General features: G+C 40.1%; 1 protein-coding gene across 2 annotated transcripts; it reads right to left on the bottom strand.

The window, feature by feature from the left end:
• Nucleotides 1–2,375: 2,375 nt before the first annotated feature.
• Nucleotides 2,376–22,665, bottom strand: CTSS (cathepsin S). 2 transcript variants are annotated; one of them, XM_043963637.1, is made up of 9 exons: nt 22,569–22,660; nt 17,990–18,046; nt 17,193–17,319; nt 13,659–13,781; nt 10,509–10,658; nt 9,308–9,535; nt 6,170–6,335; nt 4,179–4,281; nt 2,376–3,168 (listed from the first exon to the last, which is right to left on the bottom strand). In XM_043963637.1, exons 1-9 carry the CDS (start codon nt 22,574–22,576, stop codon nt 3,069–3,071), a joined length of 1,062 nt encoding a protein of 353 aa, XP_043819572.1. In that variant the 5' UTR covers nt 22,577–22,660; the 3' UTR covers nt 2,376–3,068. The 2 variants fall into 2 exon arrangements, with proteins under 2 accessions (XP_043819572.1, XP_043819573.1); XM_043963638.1 differs by lacking the exon at nt 17,990–18,046 and having other exon boundaries at nt 22,569–22,665.
• Nucleotides 22,666–23,941: the final 1,276 nt, after the last annotated feature.

The raw sequence follows: 23,941 nt of genomic DNA on the forward strand, positions 1-23,941 counted from the left end.
CTATTCCTGGTCATTCATTTTTCCTTTTATAGAGCCATGGTGTATACTATGTTCTTTTTCTCCTTTTTTCTTGCATTATTTCATAAAGGCCATTCCAGATTTCTGAATGCAATTCCTGATTGGAGCAGCCCTTCTCAAGTAGCAGGTGCCTAGTGTTTCTCTCTCCCCCAAGTCCCCAAGCCCCTTAATTTTCTGCTAGCTGCCAAAGAAACAGAAAAAGTGAGTGGAAAGATTAGCTAATTTGAGTTACTGACCATAAATCATGCATTTGGGATTGGAAGGAACCTCAGAAGTCATCTACTCCAGTGACCTCATTTTACAGAGCAGGAAACTGAGGTCCAGAGAGGCAAGTGATTTGCCTAAGGTGTTGTAGGTAGAAGTAGGGTGAAAGCAGAAGGTCACAACAGGAACTCAGGTGAGAGCTTTTAGAAGCTTGATGCAGTGCTTTGCTTTTTCTCTCACTCTAACTTTGGGGATTCTCTGACTCTCAGGAGTCTGTGTTCCTAGCGGCTTGATTGGCGGGAATTCTGGGGACACACATTGAAGGCCTTTGGGAACGGACCTGGTACTTCACCCAACTGCTGCCCCCAGGGCAGCAGGCCAAGGAGGCTGGTAGCAAATTTACCTGTCTGGCAGCCAGGACTTAAGAGCAGTTACCACAGGGACAGGGTAGAGGGGAGATGATTTTTCTCCTTCCCTTTATAAGACTTAAAAAAACAGTATCCTAGAGAAAGCTTCCCTGAAAACCATACTGGAACATCTAGGAAATTCACAGCCAAAAGTCTGGGCTGGGGGGAGCGGAGATTTCAAATTTTTGAAGCCTTTTTGTTTGTTGTATTTATTTTCACCGTAGTAAAGAGTGTGGGGAAATTGAGATTTCACATGCTGTCTGTCCAGGAGCATACCTGCTGCTCTGGATTTCACTTATAGTCTTGCTGAGCCATGCAAAGTTGGAAAGGAAATTAGATTCTGAACTAGAGATGCCGCTGAGTCATTTTGATAGACTAGTCTAATGATCCAGTAGAGATCTTAGTACCTTGAATATGCCCAGTCTGCTCTGCCTTGTGGTTGGCAATCCGCTGGTTACTGGAAAAGCATAATGAAAGGCTCTCTTGTCCCCATCAGAGGATGTGCAGGTATTCTGTGACCACTGCTTGACCAAGCTTCTGATTGGCTGATAAGCCTGGATATTATAAGTGCACCGAGGACTCCAACAGGCCTCTCTTCCCATTGCCCACAAGACTTAAACGACCGGAGTTCCAGAGGACCATGGTGGAAGGAGGAGAAAGGGAGACCCCAGCCGTCCATATTTCAGGACACTAGGAATTATTCATGGGAATTTTCCTAGCCTTTGGGAGCCATGGACCCAGTCAAGTTCCCTTTGCATATGTGTAAAGGGCAGGAGCAAGAACAGCTTGAGCTCAGAAGGCCTTTGGCATCTCACACTGAGCAGCAGTTCCAGCCATGCCCTCAAGAGGCACTAGAAGCAGTAGGGGCGTGTGTGTGCTCACAGGATTTGCCTGTCTTGACTTGCCTGCCTTTCTGTCAAGGAAAAGTGGACATTTCTGTGACAGGGGGCACTCCCCTTCACATTTTTGTTTCACAAAGTTGTCAGTCACTTACATAGGGTATCCTAGAGGTGCTAAGGTGTACCTGGGTCATTCATGTCTCAGCTCTGACACATATTGGCTGTGCAACCCTGGGGATATCACTTAACCAGCTAAGACTATTAATTTGCAGAACAGTTGCTGTCTGCAGTCTTATAGGGAATTTCCTGCACCAATGAAATTGCAAGTACCAAGTATTCCATTATATTACTGTTACACAATTTATTTAACCATTCCCTTATTGTTGGACTTTGGTTTTCCTTCTGCTTATTGCAATCCTCGAATAATGCTATGAAAGTCTTGTAAATGAAAGCTCTTTGTATTTGATAACACCTTTCAGGTTATTTCCCAACAATGAAATTATTGGGTCAAAAAGTAGAATGATTTTTGTAACTTCACTAAAGATTGTGTATTGCCACATTGCTCTCCAAAAAAGATTCTGTAAGTTTGCAGTTTCACCAGCAATCTATTTCCCTACAACCCTATCCATGCTAAGAGACCTACAGAATCTACGACTTCCCTCTAAACTATGCACAAAACCTCAGTAATTTGGAATAGGTGTGAGGAAAATCACTCTGAATTAGTGAAAAGTTTGAATTGTAAGGACAGGCAGTTTTTCATATCTATGCAGTAATTTGAACTCAGTTACCAAAATGTTGCACAAGTACCTGGCTGGCCTAAACTTTTATGATGAGATAAAAATAAATGTGTAACTATTGTTGCACATTAATTGTTGACATATAAATGAAGGCCTCTAAAGTTCTTAAATGATTTTCAAGTTTTTTTTTTTTTATTTCAACATTCATTCAGCAAACACTGAGCATCTGTGTGAAAGGTATTACATTAGGCTTTGTAAAGGAATACAAACATGGAAAACAAAAGGTCCCGTCCTCAAGGAGTTTACAATGAAGACAAAGCATGTACACAGGAATTGGTAGTCTTTTCCACCAAAATTACTATAATTAATTACTAATCCATTGTGGTTTATATTCTAAGTACTAGATGGATTATACAGACACCTGAGAATAAGAAATGAATGTAATATGATAATAATAGACATTCAGAAATATATAAATCCTAAATTATTTAGAATTTATTCCTAAATAATCATAAAAAGCTTGGATCAGTTTACAAAATTATATTTTAAAATGGGATGATTAAAGATTAAATTATAATAATTTTTTAAACTGTCAAGCATTTTTCTGTGATTGTAAAATACAAGGTGAAATTATTTAGCAAGCCTCTTTTTTCCACAAATATGCAAAGATTACAATTCGTCTCAATTGCATTACAACTATAAATTGATGGAACCCAAGTTAATGAAGCTTTTACTATATTTAAGTCTATTCAACATACATTTCTGGTTATTTCTACTGGTTAGTAGAAGTAAAGTAAAATTAAACTCAGAACAAAGTGTCATCCATCTTTCTTAATTGATCACATGTGAAATGAAGAGATCTTCTAGATTTCTGGGTAAGAAGGAAAATTAGCTATCCCACAATGATTTCCTCTATTTCTTGCTATCCGAACAAATCCTTTGTCACCAAAGGTAAGGCCCCAGCTTTAAAAAAAAGAAACAAAACAATGTTAGTGAATAGAATTAAGTGAACAGCACTCTAAGATTTTCTTTCTATTAGGGTTGTTTGTTTTGTTTTTTGTCTATTGGAGCATTTTATTTGTATGCATGTTTTACACACTCTAAAAAAAAACCCCCAGGATTTTTTCTCTTGTGTGTTTTTGTCTTGCTTCCTTGTGGTCCATGATGCCAGATGAGGTTGTAAGCACAATGAACCCAAACTGATGGGATGGTAGCAGATTATTCTGCCACTTTCCCAGATCTTTCAATTGAACATCAAATCTGGGGCTGATTATACCACAAGTTGTTTAATCTGCCTGTGAGGTTCTCAACAATTTTTCCTGCTATGTGATCATCTATGATCTCAAATTCACCATTGTAAATGTGCTTCATCATCACAGTTAAGAACCTGATGATTACTTTAGAGCATGACCTAATGAGAACCTGGCATTTTCTTTGTTTTTTTCCTGCATTGTTGATGCTTTTGAGAGCATCTGCCAGGACATTCATGCGTACCATGGTGGTGGCACTGCAAGATGGCTGAAAGAGGACCCTATTAGGTTTTTTTTTTAAATTTATTTTTAGTGAGGCAATTGGGGTTAAGTGACTTGCCCAGGGTCACACAGCTAGTAAGTGTTAAGTGTCTGAGGCCAGATTTGAACTCAGGTACTCCTGACTTCAGGGCCAGTGCTCTATCCACTGCGCCACCTAGCTGCCCCCCCTGTTAGGTTTTTAATCTTATTTTCTTTTAACTTAGTGAAATCACAGTAGTTAGTAAAAGGCTGGGAAGTGCTTGATATGCATCTTGTAAGGCTGTTTACCACACTATGGTCTATGTTTACCATGGTTCTATATAGATATCATGCAGTCATTTGACATGCCATTTCACCAGAAACTATGGAATCTTATCCTCTTTATTACCTGAAAGAATTTGCTGAAATAGCTCCATTGATGCATGTTATGAGGGATAAACAAAAATCTGTTTGGATCCTTACCTGTTTTTAACAAGCCAGTAGTCCTTTCCATCCAGGTTACCATAGCCAATTGCCAGCACACCATGATTCACCTTCTGAGTGCAGGATGGGTCATAATAGACACCTGGAATAAGGAGTGGATTACATGTGACAGGGACAGACACGGATAGGCAGCTGCTTTTTATTAGGCATCTTTGGATAGCTCAGCAAGGCCCACAAAAAAGTCATAAGCAGAAACAACATCTGCCTCAATCACCCCAAAACTGAAAATACCCAAATTCAGAAAAACTTTTCAAAAAAATCAATCCAACCACACTTCCTGCAGAGTCCTTCCTCAATTAACCCTACTCTATGCTAATCACTCCTCAGCAATACCTACAAATATGTATAGCTATATAGAAAAAAAAATAACAGCAATTCAACCAACACATCAATAAGCATTTATTAAGCACCTACTGTAGGCTCTGTGCTAAATACTGGGGATACTGATACAAAAATGAAACAATGCTGGCCCTCTAACTTATATCCTGTGAGGGAAAGTGACATGCACACACATAAGAGAGAGGGACTTGATTTAGGATTTCACTGGGAGAAGAGGATCATTGAAGTCTAGAAAGGTAGGTTGGAGCCAGATTGTGAAGGGGTTTAACTGCCAATCAGAGCAATTTGTATTTCCTTCTAGGTAATAGGAAGCACTGGAGTTTATGAAGTCTCGGATAGTTTATGAGTATCCTTTGGTAGCTGAATAGAAGATGAACCAAAGAAAGGAACGCACTTTCACCTTCATGCCTCTGAGAAGGCACCTTCTCCCCTGCTTTCCAGCTCCCCTTTTATGTGTTCCCTTTTCCAGAGAATATAAAGTCTTAGAGGGCAGAGGTTGTCTCTGTTTTTGCTGGTATGTGTATTCCAAGAACTCAGCATGGTGTCTGACATGTATTAAGCTCATTGCCTTGACTAGATGTTGAATTTTACAAAACCACTATAAGCCTCCTGCAAAATAAGGATTTTCCTACCTGCAGTGCCTGCCTGAAAGGGCTCTTGTGCAGAAAGCACTTTGTAAATCTTACAGCACAAAAGGAGTGTGAGTTGTAGATGCTGTTATTCAGCAGTTTCTAGAATTGATTTGTGTTTATTAAGATGTTGCTTTGTAAATATGCCTGTTTTTTCACATATGCATACATAAATATTCTGGTTTCAACTGGCCTATAAGGTGAGAAATGTTTTTCTTTAAAAATGTTTTTCCAGATCCCTTATTTTCCCATGATGCCTAGAACAATGTCACACATGAAGTACATGCTCAATATAAAGACTGTTGAATTTCAGTTTGTCGAGGATATGGGGCTGTTTTCATTTTTGCTATTCCCAGCACAGGGCACAGAAGAGGTTCTTAAGGGATGTTGGCAGGGTTAAAGTGCCCTGACTGGGGAGGCAGGTTGGATCACAGCCTCATTCTGTCATTCATTAGCTGAATCACTACTGGTGAGTTTTGAGCCTGCCCAGGGTAGGAAGAGATAACCTCTGACCGCCCTTCCAGCTCTACGTGTAATAGTCTATGAATCAACTGGCTTATTTGAGATCTTTGCTGTGTTCAGTCTCTAGCTTTACTGATTAGAACAAGATGTGAAGTCATTTACCAGTCTAGACCAAACATACGAGGATTTGGTTACTTCAGTATTTGGAAGCTCCCAACCATGTAGATTGTTAACTCCTAACTAACTCTTCCATGGCCTTTCCTTCTGTGCATCTCTTGGCCATGTCCTTCTATAAATCTCCAAGTGGGGACCACCCAGCATGTGGAGATCTCTTGACAGTACAGACACCAGTGCAGCACATTTTGGGCTATTATTCCTTTGCTCTCACTACAAGATTTGTAGAGATCTGTCATCATCTAGTTAACATAAAACAAATTCCTTTGTACATCCCTTCACATTTAAGGGTGGAGATGACAGTGTTCCTATTTATAGTGCAGGAGGGATACCGAAAAAGAATGGATGGTGAATCTGAGAGTTTACCGCTTTTATACAGGAAGAAAGAAGGTTGAGTAGCATCTATTGCAACAGACACAGGTCCTTTGTTGGCTACAGCTTCCTTCAGGGCATCTTCATCTCCGTAGGGAAGCTCTACGTATTTTGAACATGTACCAGCTCGGTTAGCTGGATTGTACTGGCATTTTCCATCCTGAAAAGAGAAATGTGGCTCAAATGCTTCAGCACATTCCAAACTCCTACAGAAATTCTGTAACCCCTTTGAAATCCTAAATATATGTAAGGACATAGAGTTCTACTCCCTCTCCAATTAATCAACAGAGTAAACCATGTATCAAGAAACCATTCTATAACCCCACCACTCTGTGTGTATAAACTTCTAATCAATTTGAAAAGACTCTAATACTTGAAGAGGAAAGCATTCACTGGATGAAAGGGAAATGGTACTCACAGGAAACACCTTGGGATTGGGGGAAAAGATCAAGTCACACTTCTTGGATTACTATAAAAAGCAACAAGTCAGGGGGCAGCTAGATGGCACAGTGGATAAAGCACTGGCCCTGGATTCAGGAGGACCTGAGTTCAAATCCGACCTAAGACACTTGATACTAGCTGTGTGACCCTGGGCAAGTCACTTAACCCTCATTGCCCCACCAAAAAAGAAAGCTTATCATGTGCAGTCAGTCAAGTGGGAAACCAGAGAGTTGAAGCCATGTCCCTGAGGAGGAATTGTCCTTGGAGAAAGGAGAAAGTCAAGGGTGATTGGAACCCCACCTTACATATAATTATAACTGCCCCCCCCATTCTCACCCCTTTGTCACTGAGTTTCTGCATTCCTAGGCATCTCAATGTTTCCTTTGGCAGAAAGAAAATCTAATCTAAGATTTAGTAACTACCTGCTTTAACCACAGGGGAAGGTCCCTGAAATAAAGCAGTGGCATCTCTGCACATTCATAGCATGTAGCTATGTTGCTTTAAGTGGTGGAGATGTTAATGTTGATTGAAAAGGTGCTATGAAGGGGGCAGCTAGGTGTTGCAGTGCATAAAGCACTGGCCCAGGATTCAGGAGGACCTGAGTTCAAAGCCGGCCTCAGACACTTGACACTTACTAGCTGTATGACCTTGGGCAAGTCACTTAACCCTCATTGCCCTGCAAAAAAAAAAAAAAAAGCAAAAGAAAAGGTGCTATGAAACTGGCCCTCAGACTCAGTGGTAGGGAGGAGCTTTAGCTTCTGAGACCTAGAGAGAACTTCAGAAGTCATCTAGCCCAGGCCTTAAACAACCCCAGGTATATAGGTATATAAACTAGGTATACATAACCTTTTACTGTTACCAAATTTTTGATGACCCCCACATTCAGTTATACAGCCCCATATGGGGTCTCTGCGACCCACAGTTTAAGAAGCTTTGATTTAGCCCAACATTTAATTCAACAGGAACCTTCTCTACCTGACAAGTGGTTTTCTAGTCTCCTCTGAAAGTCTTCCACTGAAGGGGAACTCAGCACCTTCCAAAAAACCCATTTTACTTGGTACTACCTGAATTCTTAGAGGCAGTTGGGTGGCACAGTAGATAGAGGCTGGAATTGGAGTCAGAAGACCTGAGTTCAAATCCAGCTTCAGACACTTCATAGCTGTGCGACCTCTGACAAGTCATGTAACTCCTGTTTGCTTATTTTCATCACATGTAAAAAAGAGATAATCATAGCACCTACCTCCCATAGTCATTATGAGAGAAGAGGATCACTTAAGACTAGAAAGGTGGGTTGGAGCCTTATAAAATGAGGTATTTATAAGCACTATACAAATTCTAGCTATGATTATTTTTAGGAAATTTTTCTTATAGCAAGACAAATCTCTGAATTCCATCCCATTGCTTCTGGTTTTGTCCTGTGGGGCCAGACAGAAAAAATGTAATCCCTTTTCCAAATGACCAGCCTTCAAATATTTAATTGCTGCTATCATGTCTCCCCTAAGTCTTTTCTTCTTCGAGCTAACCACCTCAAGTTCTTTAATGAATTTTTTCATGACATGCTTCTATTCTGCCCTGAATGCTGAACTAATGAGAGATCAGAGTTTCAATAGAGTTTGTTTCTGATGGGGAGAGGGTGGGAAGGGCTACTTCTCTCTTAGGAGTTCGAAGATTTGGAAACAAGCACTAGTTTTGCCACTGACTACCTTATGTAACCTTGGGCAAGTCATTTAACATCTTTTGGTCTAAGTTTCCTTACCTATAAAATGAGAGGGTTGGATTAAATGATCAAGAAATGTCTAATACTCTCTAAGAAATTTGTAAGAGGGAATAATATTGAGAATGAGATGGGGTTATCACAGGAATCTTCCAGGAAGCAAAAATTTCAACAACACTGCCTTAGATAGATGGAGATGCAGCAAGATTTCAACAATCAAATTATCTTCACTGATTTTAAAAATATGCCATTGGTAAATTAAATTGGGCACCAATTATGTTATAGGGAAGTAAGTAGGTTGAGGTCAGGGTGCTGGGATTGGGGGTATTCCTCTTTAAAGAATCACACCCCCTTGCACACAAATCCAATTAGAATAAAATAATATTTTATTTGGACGCTAGAGAAAGGAAACCAAGAGAGAAGTCCTTGAACTTCTTCTCAAGGGGAGATAGTTCCAGAGAGGTGGTTCTCTGAGATATCAATCTCCCTGAGCAGGAGAAAGGCAAATACTTTTATAAAGGACTTATGGTGGAGAGACCAGATGGGGCGATCATCTGACTGTGAAAAGTTCCCTTAGTGGCTGTGATCACCCGAGGGAGGGCCATCCCCCACTGGTGGTGGCTGGGGGAAGTCGGGTGAGAGGCAGCTCTGATTTCTTGAGCCATCTCTGTCCCCCTCATGCCACTCAGGCAACAGCAATGCCTAATGGGCTTATCTCTCTTGCTTCAAGGTGTGTCTCAAGGAGAAGACCCATGTCAGCTGGCCGGGTTAAACTTTAATAGTTCTAACCCTGTAACAGAACCCTGTGTAGGAAGGAAGATTATGAAGATTAAAGAAATTTCAAAATGAAAGCTCATAGGACCCTAAATTCTTAGATTGAGCACTGGAAGGGAACTCAGAGCCCAGCTAGACCAACTCCCTCATTTTACAATTGAGGAAACTGAGGACCTGGGGCATAAATGACTCTTCCAACATACCGTAGCTTTGTAAGGATAGGAAATATCTGAATCGATGCCATTGTTATCAATGACATATTGGAAGGCCTGAGTCATGAAGCCACCATTGCAACCGTGATTTTCATATTTATCAGTTGAACAATCCACCAAGTTCTGGGCGCTGAGAGACACCAGCTTTCCTGTTTTCAGCTTAACTTGTGCTTCCAAGGCTCCCACAGCACTGAAAGCCCAGCAGGAACCACAAGCGCCCTGGAAAGGAGGAAAGAAAAGGGTAATCATGGAGATCAGGGTCAGCTGACCTCCACAAAACAGACTAGGGCTCTCTCATTCTCTCTCTCTCTCTCTCTCTCTCTCTCTCTCTCTCTCTCTCTCTCGCTCTCTCTCTCGCTCTCGCTCTCGCTCTCGCTCTCGCTCTCGCTCGCTCTCGTGCTCTCGATCTCTCCCTCTCCCTCCCTCCCTTTCCCATGCGCTCTCCCTCTCCCCCTCCCCCTCTTTTCCTCTCCCCTCCACAAAGGACTAAACTCAGAACAGACTAGTCAGTCAAGCCAACCAATCCAATCAATAAAATTTATTGAGCATTTATCATATGACCTTAAAGTAGGTAGGGCAGACAGGTGCCTGTTGTAGTATTCATTTTGCTACCCCTTTCTACACCCCTCTCTTCCCCCAAATGTGATCTCTCAACTGAAACCTGAAACATTGACTTAATTGCTCTAGGTTAGGACACTGATCCTCTCCCCCACCCAAATTGAGAGAAGCTACACAATAAACTGTTAACAGTCATCATCACCTAAACGTGAAATAATTTATCTGTCTTTCCTGGGTTTTACTAGCAAATGGGCTCCTGGAGGGTGACTTGTTTGAAGGCCTAGTACAGCAAGAGGGCAGCATAGGAGCATGAAGTGAAGGGGGGAAAAGCCATCCATATGATTGGTGGGAGGGTCTTGAAGATACCCTTTCCTTCCTTCGAAATTCTGACTTGGGCTAGCCCTGTGCAGTACTGGGCTAGGAATTATGGGACAAAATAAGATACCATGAGTAAATAGCCTGCTTAGGAAGGCTTCAGCTTTCGCTCACAGATGTGGTCTCTGCCCTCAAGGAATTAACAATCTATTTAGAAAGAGATATTTCAGACAAGTTGCTAAATTTTATCAGTCTATAAGGGCTATGGAATTAGCAGGGATCAATGTAGGCCATAGTGGTTTGGGGACATAAAACACACCTGATATTTCACTTCAGTAACACATCCCTTGTCCCTCCAGTCCACCGAATCAGGCAACTTTTGATTGGAGTTTAGTCTGTAGGTAGCATTCCTGTTCCACTGGTTAGGAATTCTCAGAGAACTCATCAAAGAAGCCACTTCTTCACTGGTCTACAAAACAAACATTTCTTTATTTTCATTTGTGTTGCCCCTTTTAGGATCCCAGTCATTTCTACCTTTACAACATCTCTATCTGATCCCTTCTTTCTCCTCAGACAGCCACCACCCTTGGTATAGGCCCTTATCACTTACCCCTTGACTATTACAATACCTTCCTAATTGGTGTCCCTGTCTCAAGTCAATCTGCTCTCCAATCTATCCTCCATTCAGCTGCCAAAGTGACCATGTCACCCTCCTCCTCAATAAACTTCAGGAACAGCCTTCCTTAATAGTTCAAAATCAGTTATCAAGTTTAGGATTAGGCAGCATCCCCCCACACTGTTTTACCCACTTCACTTTTCAGTGACAATTCTCTTTGGATGAGAAAATGATTTTTAAAATAATTTTATTTTTAGGTCTCCATTCTCTCCTTTCCATTTCCCATCCTACCCACCCATTGAGAAAGTAAGAAAAACAAAACCCTTGTCATAAATTGTTGTTACAAACATGTCCAGTTGAGCAAAACAAAATATATCTCAATCTGTACTGAGTTTGGTACCTCTCTATCTGGAGGTGGATAGTATGTTTCCTCATAATCCTCAGGAATTGTGGTTGGTTATTATGTTGAAGAGTTCCCAAGTCTTTCAGAGTTGTTTGTCTTTACGATATTGTTGTTATTACATAAATTCTTCTCCTGGTTACTTCATTTTGCTTATTTCATTTTGCATCAGTTCATACAACTCTTCCTATGTTTTTCTAAAACCACCCTTTATCATATCTTACAGCACCATAGTGTTCCATCACATTCATATGCCATAACTTGTTCAAGCATTCCTTAATCAATGGGTACTGTCTCAGTTTCCAGTTTTTTTGCCACCACAAAAAGAGGTGCTACAATTATTTTTGACATATGGGTCCTTTTCCTCTTTCATCTCTTTGGGGTATGGATTTAGTATTGGTATCTCTGGGTCAAAGGCTTACGCATAGTTTAATAGCTTTTTGAGCATAGTTCCAATTGCTTTCCAGAATGGCTGGACTAGCACACAGTTCCACCAAAAGTGGAACCTGTTTTCCCACAGCCCTGTCAAGCTCTGAACAAGAGAACAATAAACTGGTGAAAACTGCAACTTTTAGCAATTTTGTTAAAATCTTGGCAGAAGGGGATGAAGTTTAAATTATTGGAAAATTATTTACAGAAATAGTTGTTCATGTGCTATCTGATAACTACTAATAAAAGCTAACATTTATATAGCATTTACCATGTGCGCTAGGCACTGTGCTAAATGCTTTACAATTATCTCATTTGTTCCTCACAATAACTGTGGAAGGTAGATGCTATTATTATCCCCATTTTATATTTGAGGATACTGAGGCAATTTGAAGTTAAGTGACTTGCCCAGGGTCACACATCTGGTAAGGGTCTGAGACTGAATTTGAACTCAGGTTTTCCTGATTTCAGGTCCAGCGCTCTATCTACAGAACCCCCAGCTGTGCCCATTACTAGGGGAAAATTTTGTTTGGTAGTTAATTTTCTTTTAAATTTATTTTTATAAACATTTGATATCTTTCCCTCTTACTCCCCCCAGCAGTACAATTTTTTTTTTTTAAAGCTGGCAAAAAGTACACATAGTCTAGCAAAACAGATTCCCACATTGGCCATGTCCAAATATTCCTGCCTCATTTTGGATTTCAAGTCCATCATTTCTTTGACAGGTGGCATGATTCATGCATGAACTTGTGATTTATCATTGCATTATTCAGAGTTCTAAAGACTTGCAACAAAAAGATTTTTTTTTTCTGTGTGGTCATTGTGTACATTGTGCTGCTAGTTCTGCTCATTCCACTCTGTATCAGATCACAAGAGGCACCGTGGGGGTCTGGCAAAGGGGCAAAGGACACCAAGGAACTACTTCTCATAGAACTGTGACTAAATGCCTTCAAGCGACAGGAAGGGGCTTTTTTTTTTTTTTCCTGTTGACTGAATAACCAGAACTGTCAACATCTTCAAAAAGACCAGCTCTTCCTCGTTTCTTTTGGTCTGGGGGAACTTGAGGCTTCTTTTGGTCATGGGATCTAGTGAAAGACTGTGCTATAAGGGATCTTTATCCCATCTAACAGCATTTGGCACTCCCTGAGAAAGGAACCTGGGTCCTTTGCCTTTTTGCTTGTTCTTTTCCTTCCTAGGTTTGGGGCTTGGGAGTCTCTGACTTGGTTGGGGAAACGCTTTGGGGGCACAGTTCCAAATTGCTTTCCAGAGTGGCCAAACCAATTCACAGTGGTTACTTTTAGAAACGAGCTAAAATTTTAAAGCTGTGAATGAATAAAGAAATTCCAAAATCCTATCTAGAATTAGTGCAAGGGAAAATGCAGGTATTGCAAAGTATAAGTGAAATAAAATTATTATAGGATGAATATGGAAATTAAAAAGAATCTGTAAAAAAGAATCTTTGAGTACCATCCTCTGAGATGGATACTAGTAGTTATCCCCATTTTACAATGAGGAAACTGAAGCAACCAGAGGTTAAGTGACTCACCCAGGGTCACACAGCTAGTAAATGTATATGGCAGACTTTGAATTCAGGTCTTCCTGACCCAACTCTGATGCTTTATCTACTGTGCCTCCTAGCTGCCTATGTGATATTATCAAACACACAGACGAATGGAAAAGGAGCTAGATTGGTTATGTAACAAAAGTGAGTAATTACACACACAACCTGAATGTTACACTGGCAGCCACACAATTATTAAAAGATTCAAATAATGGTCTCCAATGTTTTGAGCATATCTTCTATGGAGACTTTGTGGGAGGACATGAACAAAAATTGAACAGAATAAGAAAGCATGGATGGGTTGCAAGCTGCTCTAGGGAAGGGTGTTGTATCTACCTTCATGTGTATATGACTTTTCTCCTTATTAAAGTATCCCTTTTGTTGACTGCCTTCAGACTCTTCTATCAAAAAGAAATCAGATTTCCTGCAGACAACACTGTAGGCTTGTAAGTAGTGAACCCACCATGTCACCCAGATGGTTCATGCTTAGGTCATAGGAATGCAGTCCCATTGAGTGCTCCAGGTTATGCAACATCACAAATTTTAGGTTCTTTTCCCAGATGAGTCGCCGTGCTACTTCTTCATTCTAAGATTTAAGAAGAATAGATAGTTATTTTATACTTTGAATAAAAGCTACAAATGAAAACTAGCATGTTATGTTAAAGTATATAGTTGGGGCAGCTAGGTGGCAAGGTGGATGAAGTACCGGCCCTGGATTCAGGAGGACCTGAGTTCAAATCTGGCTTCAGACACTTGACACACTAGCTGTGTGACCCTGGGTAAGTCACTTAACCCTCATTGCCCTGCAAAAAACCCCACACCAAACAAACAAACAAATAAATAAAATATATAGTCAAGCATTTTGTAAGATGTAATGTGTCTGAGACCATGCAAATAGAATATACCTAATATAATTAATTACCAAAAGTCAACTTCCATTCCAACAGCATTAAGCAAACTTTAATTTTATTTTATCTTTAATTTATTTGATAGAGATGATTATAACAATATGCAGTATAAATATATAACATTCTCTCATGATAATTCTCTATTATTAACAATAGGACTATTTGGTGGACAGTTAGAATAGCTTGGTCATCTAGGATAGAAGTGTCCTTGAAGCGGTTTCTCTGTATTTATATTTTTCCATTTTTAAAATAAATTAAAATTCTTTTTCTGCCTCTTCAAATCATCAAAATATTTTTTTGTTTTTTTAGTGAGGCAATTAGGGTGAAGTGACTTGCCCAGGGTCACATAGCTAGTAAGTGTTAAGTGTCTGAGGCTGGATTTGAACTCAGGTCCTCCTGACTCCAGGGCCGGTACTCTATCCACTGCGCCACCTAGCTGCCCCTCAAATCATCAAAATATTAACAAAGAATCACTTTCACATTTTCACAAGGTCATTTTTATCAGATAGTTGTGTTTCTTAATACTGCTTAGAATCCTCCACCATGATCCTATTATCTCATAAAACAATGAGAAGCAATAGAGAAAAAAACCATTTACAGAAAGTTTAGCTGCTTCTTTTTTTTTTCAAGGCAATGAAGGTTAAGTGACTTGCCCAGGGTCACACAGCTAGTAAATGTCAAGTGTCTGAGGCCAGATTTGAACTCAGGCCTGGATTTGAATCCAGGGCTGGTGCTTTATCCGCTGTGCCACCTAGCTGCCCCAAAAGTTTAGCTTCAATAAGCCAGCTCTACCTTATGACATCTTGTGAATTCTCTTTTTTTTTTTTGGTGAGGCAATTGGGGTTAAGTGACTTGCCCAGGGTCACACAGCTAGTAAGTGTCAAGTGTCTGAGGCTGGATTTGAACTCAGGTTCTCCTGAATCCAGGGCTGGTGCTCTATCTACTGCACCACCTAGCTGCCCCAACCTCATGGCATTTTAGGAAGAAACTGGGAAGACAATAACAGAACAAAAAGAGAAAAGGAAAAGATCCATAAAGATTCTTCTAACAAACATTTTTATCTATCAATGACCATGAAACTTGAGACTCTAACATCACAGTGATTGATGTACTATATAAAGAAGTAGAAATGGTACTAAAGAAAGGGATAGAAGAATAATTGAATGAGACCAGTTACACACAGAATTAAGTTTGTCCTGGAGGCAAAACCATTCTGAGGATGCTTTGAGACTGATTCTCAATATAACTGAAATAGGATAATGTACCTAATACTTAGGGGAAAAAATCATAGACCATATTATTAGCCCAGAAGGCAACAGAAAATAACAATAACTTCTCATCTATATCACTACTATCCCATCACTACAAAATCTTTATAAGAATAACTTATAAACACGTTGACAGTATCCTTGGTGAAGGTACAAGAAGGGAACAGGCAAACATTTCTCTACCTTAAAGAACAAAAAAATCCAGCTCTTTCGTTTGGTCCTTCCAACTACTCACTATTTTTATTTCCTCAGTACCCAGTGGCAATTTGGCTTTGTCCCCAATGATCTACAGACGCTGTTCTATAGAAGGTGACTGAGGAATTCCTTCTTGCCAAATCCAAAGGTCTTTCTTCTGTCCTCCTTCTTCGTGACCTGTTTCCAACAGTTGAGTCTCCTGATCACTCTTTCCTCTGTTGGCTTCCATGATATGATTCCATTTTGGTTCTGCTGCCTCTCTCATTGCTGCTTCTTCTCTGTTCCCTGATGGATCTGTTTCCTACCTTTGCACCTCAGCAGTGGTAACTTCCATTCCCTACCCTAGTCTCTGTTATTAGCCTTTTACTTTCTCTTTTCTTCATTCTTCTTTTTAGTGGTTGTGTGACCCTGGGCAGGTAATTTCACCATGTTTCCTCAGTTCTTCAATTGTAAAATGAGCTGGAGAAGGAAATGGCAAACCATTCCAGTATCTTTGCCAAGAAAACTCCAAATGGGGTCACAAAGAGTTGGACATGGCTGAACAATACCACCACCACCACCACCACCACACATATCTAATTTCAATAGAATATAAGCTTTCAAAGGGCAGGTAATGTTTTCCTCTTGCCTTGGGATCCCTAAGCACAGTGCCTTGCACAAAACAGACACTTAACAAATGCTTATTCAATAGAATAACACTAGCAGGGAAAGAATAGCATCTGATAGTTTTTTCAAAGTGAATTGGAAGGAGTCTGAAGCAGCCACCTCGCCATGAGTGGAATCCTTGGCTTCTTCTTCTTCTTTTTTGAATCCTTGGCTTCTATGTGTAATAATAGAAATTAATGACAGCTAACAGTTATATAGCACTCTGGGGGCAGCTAGGTGGCACAGTGGATTGAGCACTGGCCTTGGAGTCAAAAGGACCTGACTTCAAATCTCACCTCAGACACTTAAGAGGTGTGTGACCCTGGGCAAGTCACTTAACCCCAATTGCCTTTAAAATATATATATATTATATATATATATATAGCACTCTGAAGTTTGCAAAGCACTTTACATATATATATACATATATACACATATACACATATACATACATACATACATATATACACATATACATATATACATATACATATATATACATATATATATATATATATATATATATATATATATATATATATATATATATATATATATATATATATCTTTAGCTTCATTTGACCCAACTCTAGGAGGTAGATGCTGATTTTTTGTTGCCTGATCATGTCCAAATCTTTGTGACCCCATGAGCCATAGCACACAGAAGCCCTTCTATTTTCTACTATCTCTCAAAATCTGTTCAAGTTCATGTTCATTGTTTCCATGATCCAATGTATCCATCTCATCCTTTGCTGTCCTGTATCACCAATTTCACAGATTTTATAGATCAGGAAACTGCACCTGAATGAATGACTCACACAAGGTCACCCAAGTATCTGAGTCATGATTTGAACTCAGGCCTTCCTGATTCTGCATCACAGCATTCTAGCCACGTAGCCGTCTTCCACCTAAGAAATCAGGGTGGCATATGATTCAAGTGCATCTAATGGCAGTTGTTCAGCTGTTAACTCATCTATCTACCTGTTCCTCATATTGTTTGCCATAAGTTTTCTTCCACAGCTCCCAGTGGTTATCCAGCATTGGATCGTGATGGAGTTGTGCTGTTGTAGAAGCACAGGCCAGAAACATGCAGATGACCAGCTTCATTCTGTAAAGGAAAAAGGAGAGGAGATAACTCTTAGTCATTCAATTCAACAAACATTTATTGAGTGCCTACAAGTAAGAAATTGAGCCAGGCCTTAAGAATAAATTTTTAACAACAACAACAACAAACAAACAAGGGGGCAGCTAGGTAGTACAGTAGATCAAGCAACAGCCCTGGATTCAGGAGGACTTGAGTTCAAATCTGGCCTCAGACACTTGATACACTAGCTGTGTTCATTGCCCCACCCCCAAAAAATGTTTATTAAAAAACAAACAAAAGACATAGTTCCACCCTCAGCGAGTTTAGTCTGCCAGGGACATACAGTATGTTCAGAAATAAGCAGGATTCAAAGTAGAATGTGATAGGCACAAAGGAGAAAGTCAAAGTGCTCTAGGAAGGAGAGAAAAGGGAGAAATCACTTTCAGTTCAAATAATCAAGAGAAGCTTTATAATAGTGAACATTTATATAGCACTTGAAGGTTTGCAAAGCATTGTACAAATATCTGTCATTTTATCCTCACAACAATACGCCACCACCCTGGGAGATAGGTGCCTTTATTGTCCCCATTTTAAAGATGAGGAACATGAGGCAGGCAGAGATTAAGTGACTTGCCCAGGATCACATAGCTAACTAATAAGGTCTTAGGCCACAGGTGAAGTCACATCTTCTCACCTCAGGTCCAGTGCCCCCATTGCACCACCTTCATGAAGAAGGTCACCTGGGCTGGATCTTGAAGGGAAAAAAGGATTTCAGTACGGGAAAAATTAAGTGAGAGTGTGTTATGGGTAAGGGAGGTGACCTATGTGAAGACTCAGAGTTAGGAGAGGGTGGGACAAGATCAGAGAAGAGCTAATAGTCATTTGGCTAAAACAGATTACACAGAAGGGAGGACTGTGAATTATACCCAGGATTATAGGTTGTAATTAGACTATGGGCCTTAAATGTCAGCCCTATGGAATTTATGTAAAGCAATTTAAAGTCTTTAAGCAAGGGAATGACATTGTCAGACCTACATATCAGGAAGATTACTTTGGTAATTATGTGAATAATGGGCTAGAGGGGAGAGACTGAAGAGATAAAGAGACCAGTTGGGAGGCTATCCCATAAAACAGACCAGAGATAAATTGGACCAGTAGTGAGGGAGTGGCAATGTAAGCGAAACATAGGGATGGATGGGAGACATAAATCACAGTCATTCAGACAAGGTTCATACTGACTGCTTTGTGAAGGGGACTAAGTCACTGATGACCATGGGAGTTGTAGTTTTTCCCTGTCCAGAAAGAGACAAAGTTATTACTGTCTCAGGACTGAAGGGCAAATCGAACTCAATAACCCAATGTTCAACAAACTGGAAAACATAATTGCTTGGAAAACTAAAACAGTCTGGCAGGAATTGGGCCTAGATCAATGTCTTATACCTTATTATACAATAAATTCAAAAGGATATATATCCAGAAAACTAAAGATCATACCACAAACATTAGGTAAAAAACAAATCATATACCTTTCATAGGCAGGAGAAGGGTAGGAGATGAATACTTAACCAAACAAGAGAACCAATTACAAAAGATAAATAATTTTGACCACAAAAAATTGAAAAGCTTTTGCACAAGCAAACCTAATGCAGCTAGAATAAGAAGGAAAGCAGTCAACTGGGGTGAAAAAACCCTTTCATATCAAATATCTCTGATAAAGACTTGATAACCAAGTTATTTAGACAGGTAATGGAAAGATATGAAACCCAAAAACCATTCCAGTAAAGAAATGGTCAAAGGACATAAACAGTTATCAAAAGAAGAACTGCAAAGTATTAACAAGCATATTAAAGAATGCCCTAGAATCTAGATCATTAGTCATAAGAAAAATGCATATCAAAGCAGTCCTAAAGTTTTACTTCATACCCAGAAAATTGGCAAAGATCACTAGAGATGGGAATAGCCATTGCTGGCAGGGGGTGGAGTTCAGAAACAATCATACTAGTGCGTTGTTGGTGTTTCTGTAAATTGGTACAATCATTGTGGAAGCAATTTGGAATGAATACAAATAAAGTAACAGAAACGTCCGTGTCCTTTAACACAGATAATTCTACTGCTAAGCATGGACCTCAAACTGGTCACTGACGAAAAGAAGAGTCCATATACATCAAAATATTTATAGTAGCACTTTTTGTGGTAAAGTAGATATATATAGATTGGGGAATGGCTAAGAAATTGTGGTACATGAATATAATGGAATATTCCTGTGCTGTAAGAAATGATGTGTGTGATGAATACTGAGAAGCCTGGTAAGACTTACATGAACTGAATCGAAGTGAAAGGGAAAGGCAATATACATGATTATACAACAAATGCAAAAAAATTCATATTATGAATTATAAGAGCAAGCATGACCCCAAAGAAGAGATATGAGAAGATCTTTGACGACGTCCAGGTCCATAGATATGACCATTCTGTTTAATGCATTCATTGGCTTTGCCGAATTTTTTTCTCTTCTTTTTTAAATTTTTGGGTTTTTTTGGTTGTTAGAAGGGATGACTCTGTGGAAAAGGGCAGGAGGAGGGGCAGCTAGATGGCTCAGTGGATAGAGCACTGGCCCTGGATTCAGGAGGATCTGAGTTCAAATCTGACCTCGGACCCTTGACACTTGCTAGCTGTGTGGCCCTGGGCAAGTCACTTAACCCCAATTGCCTCACCGAAAAGAAAAGGGCAGGAGGAGAAATACAGGAGGAAATCTACTGATATAAAAGCAAGATATCAATTAAAATGTATTTATTTATCTGAGACCGAGTCTCCCTACCTCACACAGGCTGGAAGTGTAACAGGCACCTGGGCCAGTTCACTCCTCCTTAAGCAGCTCAGCAGGCCTGCATTCCTTGGGGCTTAACACATCAGCACCCAACTCAGGGAGGAACCCTGATTGGCTTAAACCCACTTGTAGTGAAGAACCCTGATTGGTTTAAAGCCACTTGTAGCCCAGAAATTCCAAACTTATGCAATCCACCAGGGTCTCCCTACCCCAGTTGAAGGGATTCCGGGAATACACAATCACACATGAATAAAATATTTTTTTTTCTTAAGAGAACTGTAGTGGGGGTGGGAGGTGGGGAGTGGGGGGGCTAGGGGGTCTGGTTGTTTTTTGTGTTGGGGTTTTTGGTGTTGTTTTTTGTTTTGTTTTTTTTGCAACAGCAGTTTTTAATTGGTCTATTAGAGACACAAAGGGGGGAGTCTGGGAGCATCAGCAAGGACAACAGAAAGCAGTGTCTGGAGCAACAGTAGAGAGAGGATGCTTTTAGGAAAACTCAATCTAAGTTTCACTGCTTGGTTTATGAAAGAAATACACCAAGAGTGACTAAATTATGCCTACTCCAAGAAACCAGTGACACAAGAGTGAAGTTATTCTACTCTCTCCTTTTCTGTTCTACACACAATAGGTGGCATTGTTTCTTACTAAGTGCTTCTCTGCTTTTTAAATTTTTCTTCCTGGTTTTTTTTTTTACTTTTAATATAGGTTTTCTAGTTAAAGATCATTTTAATTATTTTTTTTTCCTTTTTCTTTTTTTTTTTTTTAGTGAGGCAATGGGGGTTAAGTGACTTGCCCAGGGTCACACAGCTACTAAGTATCAAGTGTCTGAGGCCGGATTTGAACTCAGGTACTCCTGACTCCAGGCCCGGTGCTCTATCCACTGCACCACCTAGCTGCCCCCGATCATTTTAATTATTACCAATTATTATCTTTGCTATAGAGTATGACTGAGAGGGAAAGTCTCATAGAAACTAAGACTCTGGGAAACTTCATTTCAAAAGATTGCGTGGCTAGGAGGTGGATCACAGCTTTTATTTAATACTGCATAGTTTTTTTTTGTTTGTTTTTTTTTGCGGGGCAATGGGGGTTAAGTGACTTGCCCAGGGTCGCACAGCTAGTAAGTGTCAAGTGTCTGGGGCCGGATTTGAACTCAGGTACTCCTGAATCCAGGGCCGGTGCTTTATCCACTGCGCCACCTAGCCGCCCCCCTAATACTGCACAGTTTTTAAGTGTTCTAACTTTGCAGGAAAAGGAAGCAATGTGGAGACAGGACCCCTGCCCTAAAAGCTAAAAACCTCATGAACTCACTTCCTTATCTCCCAGCAGAAAAGTGGCTTTGAACAAAGAGCCAGTGGCTTTTCTCCACTGTCCAAGGAAGAGATGGGAAGGAGGGAAGATGAGACCTCTAGCCCTCATGGAAAGAGATAAGCATGGTCAGCGGGAGTCAGTTCTATCCATGCCCTCAAAGAAAGGGGAAGAAAACTGCTCCTCAGAGAGAATGCTGCTCTCCATAGCAACAGAGAGATATCGTGGATGAGGGATGCGGTGGAATTTCATCTGTTTAGATTAGGTGGGGGTGGAGGATTAGGGGAAGAGATGTCAAGGATGAGTCCGTGGTTGTTTCAATTCTGCAGAGATTCTGCAAATACCACTTCCATCACTAACCAGCACTTATGAAGCAAGGATTTACTAAGATTTCCTAATCCCTGGTGACCTTAACTCACATATTTTTATTAATTTTTTTTTTTTTTTAGTGAGGCAATTGGTTTTAAGTGACTTGCCCAGGGTCACACAGCTAGTAAGCGTTAAGTGTCTGAGGCTGGATTTGAACTCAGGTACTCCTGACTCCAGGGCCAGTGCTCTATCCACTGCGCCACCTAGCCACCCCCCCAAAAAAAAATTTTTTTTAAAAACCCAACCCTGGGAATTTCCAAAATTTTAAATGAAATTTAATCAGAGAAACTTCTTCCTCTCCCCTGCTTCAGAGGAAAGACAAAAACCTGAAGATTAGGTAAAACCTCTGAATGGGAAAAGGAGAGCTCATATGTGCTGTGTTTTCTCATGAGTTCGACAGGTGGTTAAAGAAACTTCTCCCTCCCACTTGGGCTTCTCTTCTCCTCTCCTCTCCTCTTTTCTAACTTCTCTCTCTTTTCTAACTTCTTTTCAGTCCAAAGACCCAAGGAGTTTATCCATTCCTGAATTTGGTTTATAACACAAAAAACAATTTGTCTATGTCCTTGACATACAGGCCAAATATAAACTTTTTTTTAAAAAAAGAGTTTAATCCTTTTAGAGTATGGGGGGGAAAAGGCAAAATGGACTACATAATGTCTTAGTTTACTTCCTCAAACTACATACTTGAAATTTGGCTAGGAGAGGAAGATAAAAATGTAAATCGACTATTTAGAGTTAAGTAGTAAAACAAAGGAAAAGATAAGTAAAAACCTACCTCCCCATGTCTGCCGGTGAGCTCCTTCTGAGATTTCAAAGCAACAGGAGATCTGTAGAATTTACTTTTTGGTAAATTAGAACTTGTCACATGAGTCCTACATAAAGAGGAAGCAAAGTGATTTCACTTTCATTTCATGATTCAACTGGTCAGCAATCCTCTACTTCCTGGTTGTTTTTTTTTTTAGTTTTTTTAATAACAGTGTCCTAACTGTTCAGAATTGATGGACCTAAATGGTCATCCCCTCCCCACTGCCTCACCCTCCAGACCAGACAACTTGAGACTCGTAAAAAGCACCCCAAAAAGCAGCCAAATGAGCTTGTTCCTGAATCCTTCTTGCCAAACATATATCCTTTCTCCAGATTAAGTGGTGCAAGAAAGATCTAACTCCATTTTATTTATTTTTATTTTATTTTATTTTATTTGGAGGCAGTCAGGGTCAAGTGACTTGCCCAGGGTCACATAGCCAGTATGTGTCTGAGGTCAGATTTGAACTTAGGTCCTCCTGATTCCCAGGTAGCTCCATTTTATATAAATGTGAGCATTTAGTTATTAATGAGATTAAGATGAAGCTTCTGAAATCCCATCTCCTCCAGAAGGTCTTTTTAGAATTACCAGTCTGCTTCATATCAGTAATTCTCTACCTCTAATCTGGATATGGAATGCCTTGCCTTGGCTATTTTTCTCAATCCCCCTCTCAGTGTACTAGTTCTTGATCTTCACTCACAAAATACATTCACCTTTAAAAAAAAAAAAATGGGGGTAGCTAGGTGGCACAGTGGATAGAGCACCGGCCCTGGAGTCAGGAGTACCTGAGTTCAAATCTGGCCTCAGACACTTAACACTTACTACCTGTGTGACCCTGGGCAAGTCACTTAACCCCAAAGATTTTACTCATAGTTTTGAGTTCCAATTTTTATCCCTCTTTCCCTCCCCTCCCCTCTCCTCTCCCCTCCCTGAGGCAATAAGCAAGCAGATATGGGTTATACATGTATGATTATGTAAAACACTACCATATTAATCATAAACACATTCACCTTTGACCTGCTCATGATATAAAGTGTAACTTCTTTTTGACACCAGTGTTGGGGATGTATGATATGATTATGGATTTGAGTCAGATTAAACTCTGAGGATGGGGTCTGGAAGGTACCCAGCCCTAACCCAATATAGTTAGTTTAGAAGTTTATTGCTTGTCAAATTCTCACTGTCTCTGTTAAGTTTAATTGCCAATTATTTCTTTGACTTCCCAACATAGCCGAAGATAAATTTTAACCCTGTCATCCTTATCTTTAGAGACAGGGGCCTGGAGAGGGGAGTCAGTGGGAACTGTGAGATTTGAAACATCTGACTCTCACTCCCCTGTTTCCTTT

Source organism: Dromiciops gliroides, chromosome 4 (assembly GCF_019393635.1).
Source record: "Dromiciops gliroides isolate mDroGli1 chromosome 4, mDroGli1.pri, whole genome shotgun sequence".
Taxonomy (NCBI): domain Eukaryota; kingdom Metazoa; phylum Chordata; class Mammalia; order Microbiotheria; family Microbiotheriidae; genus Dromiciops; species Dromiciops gliroides.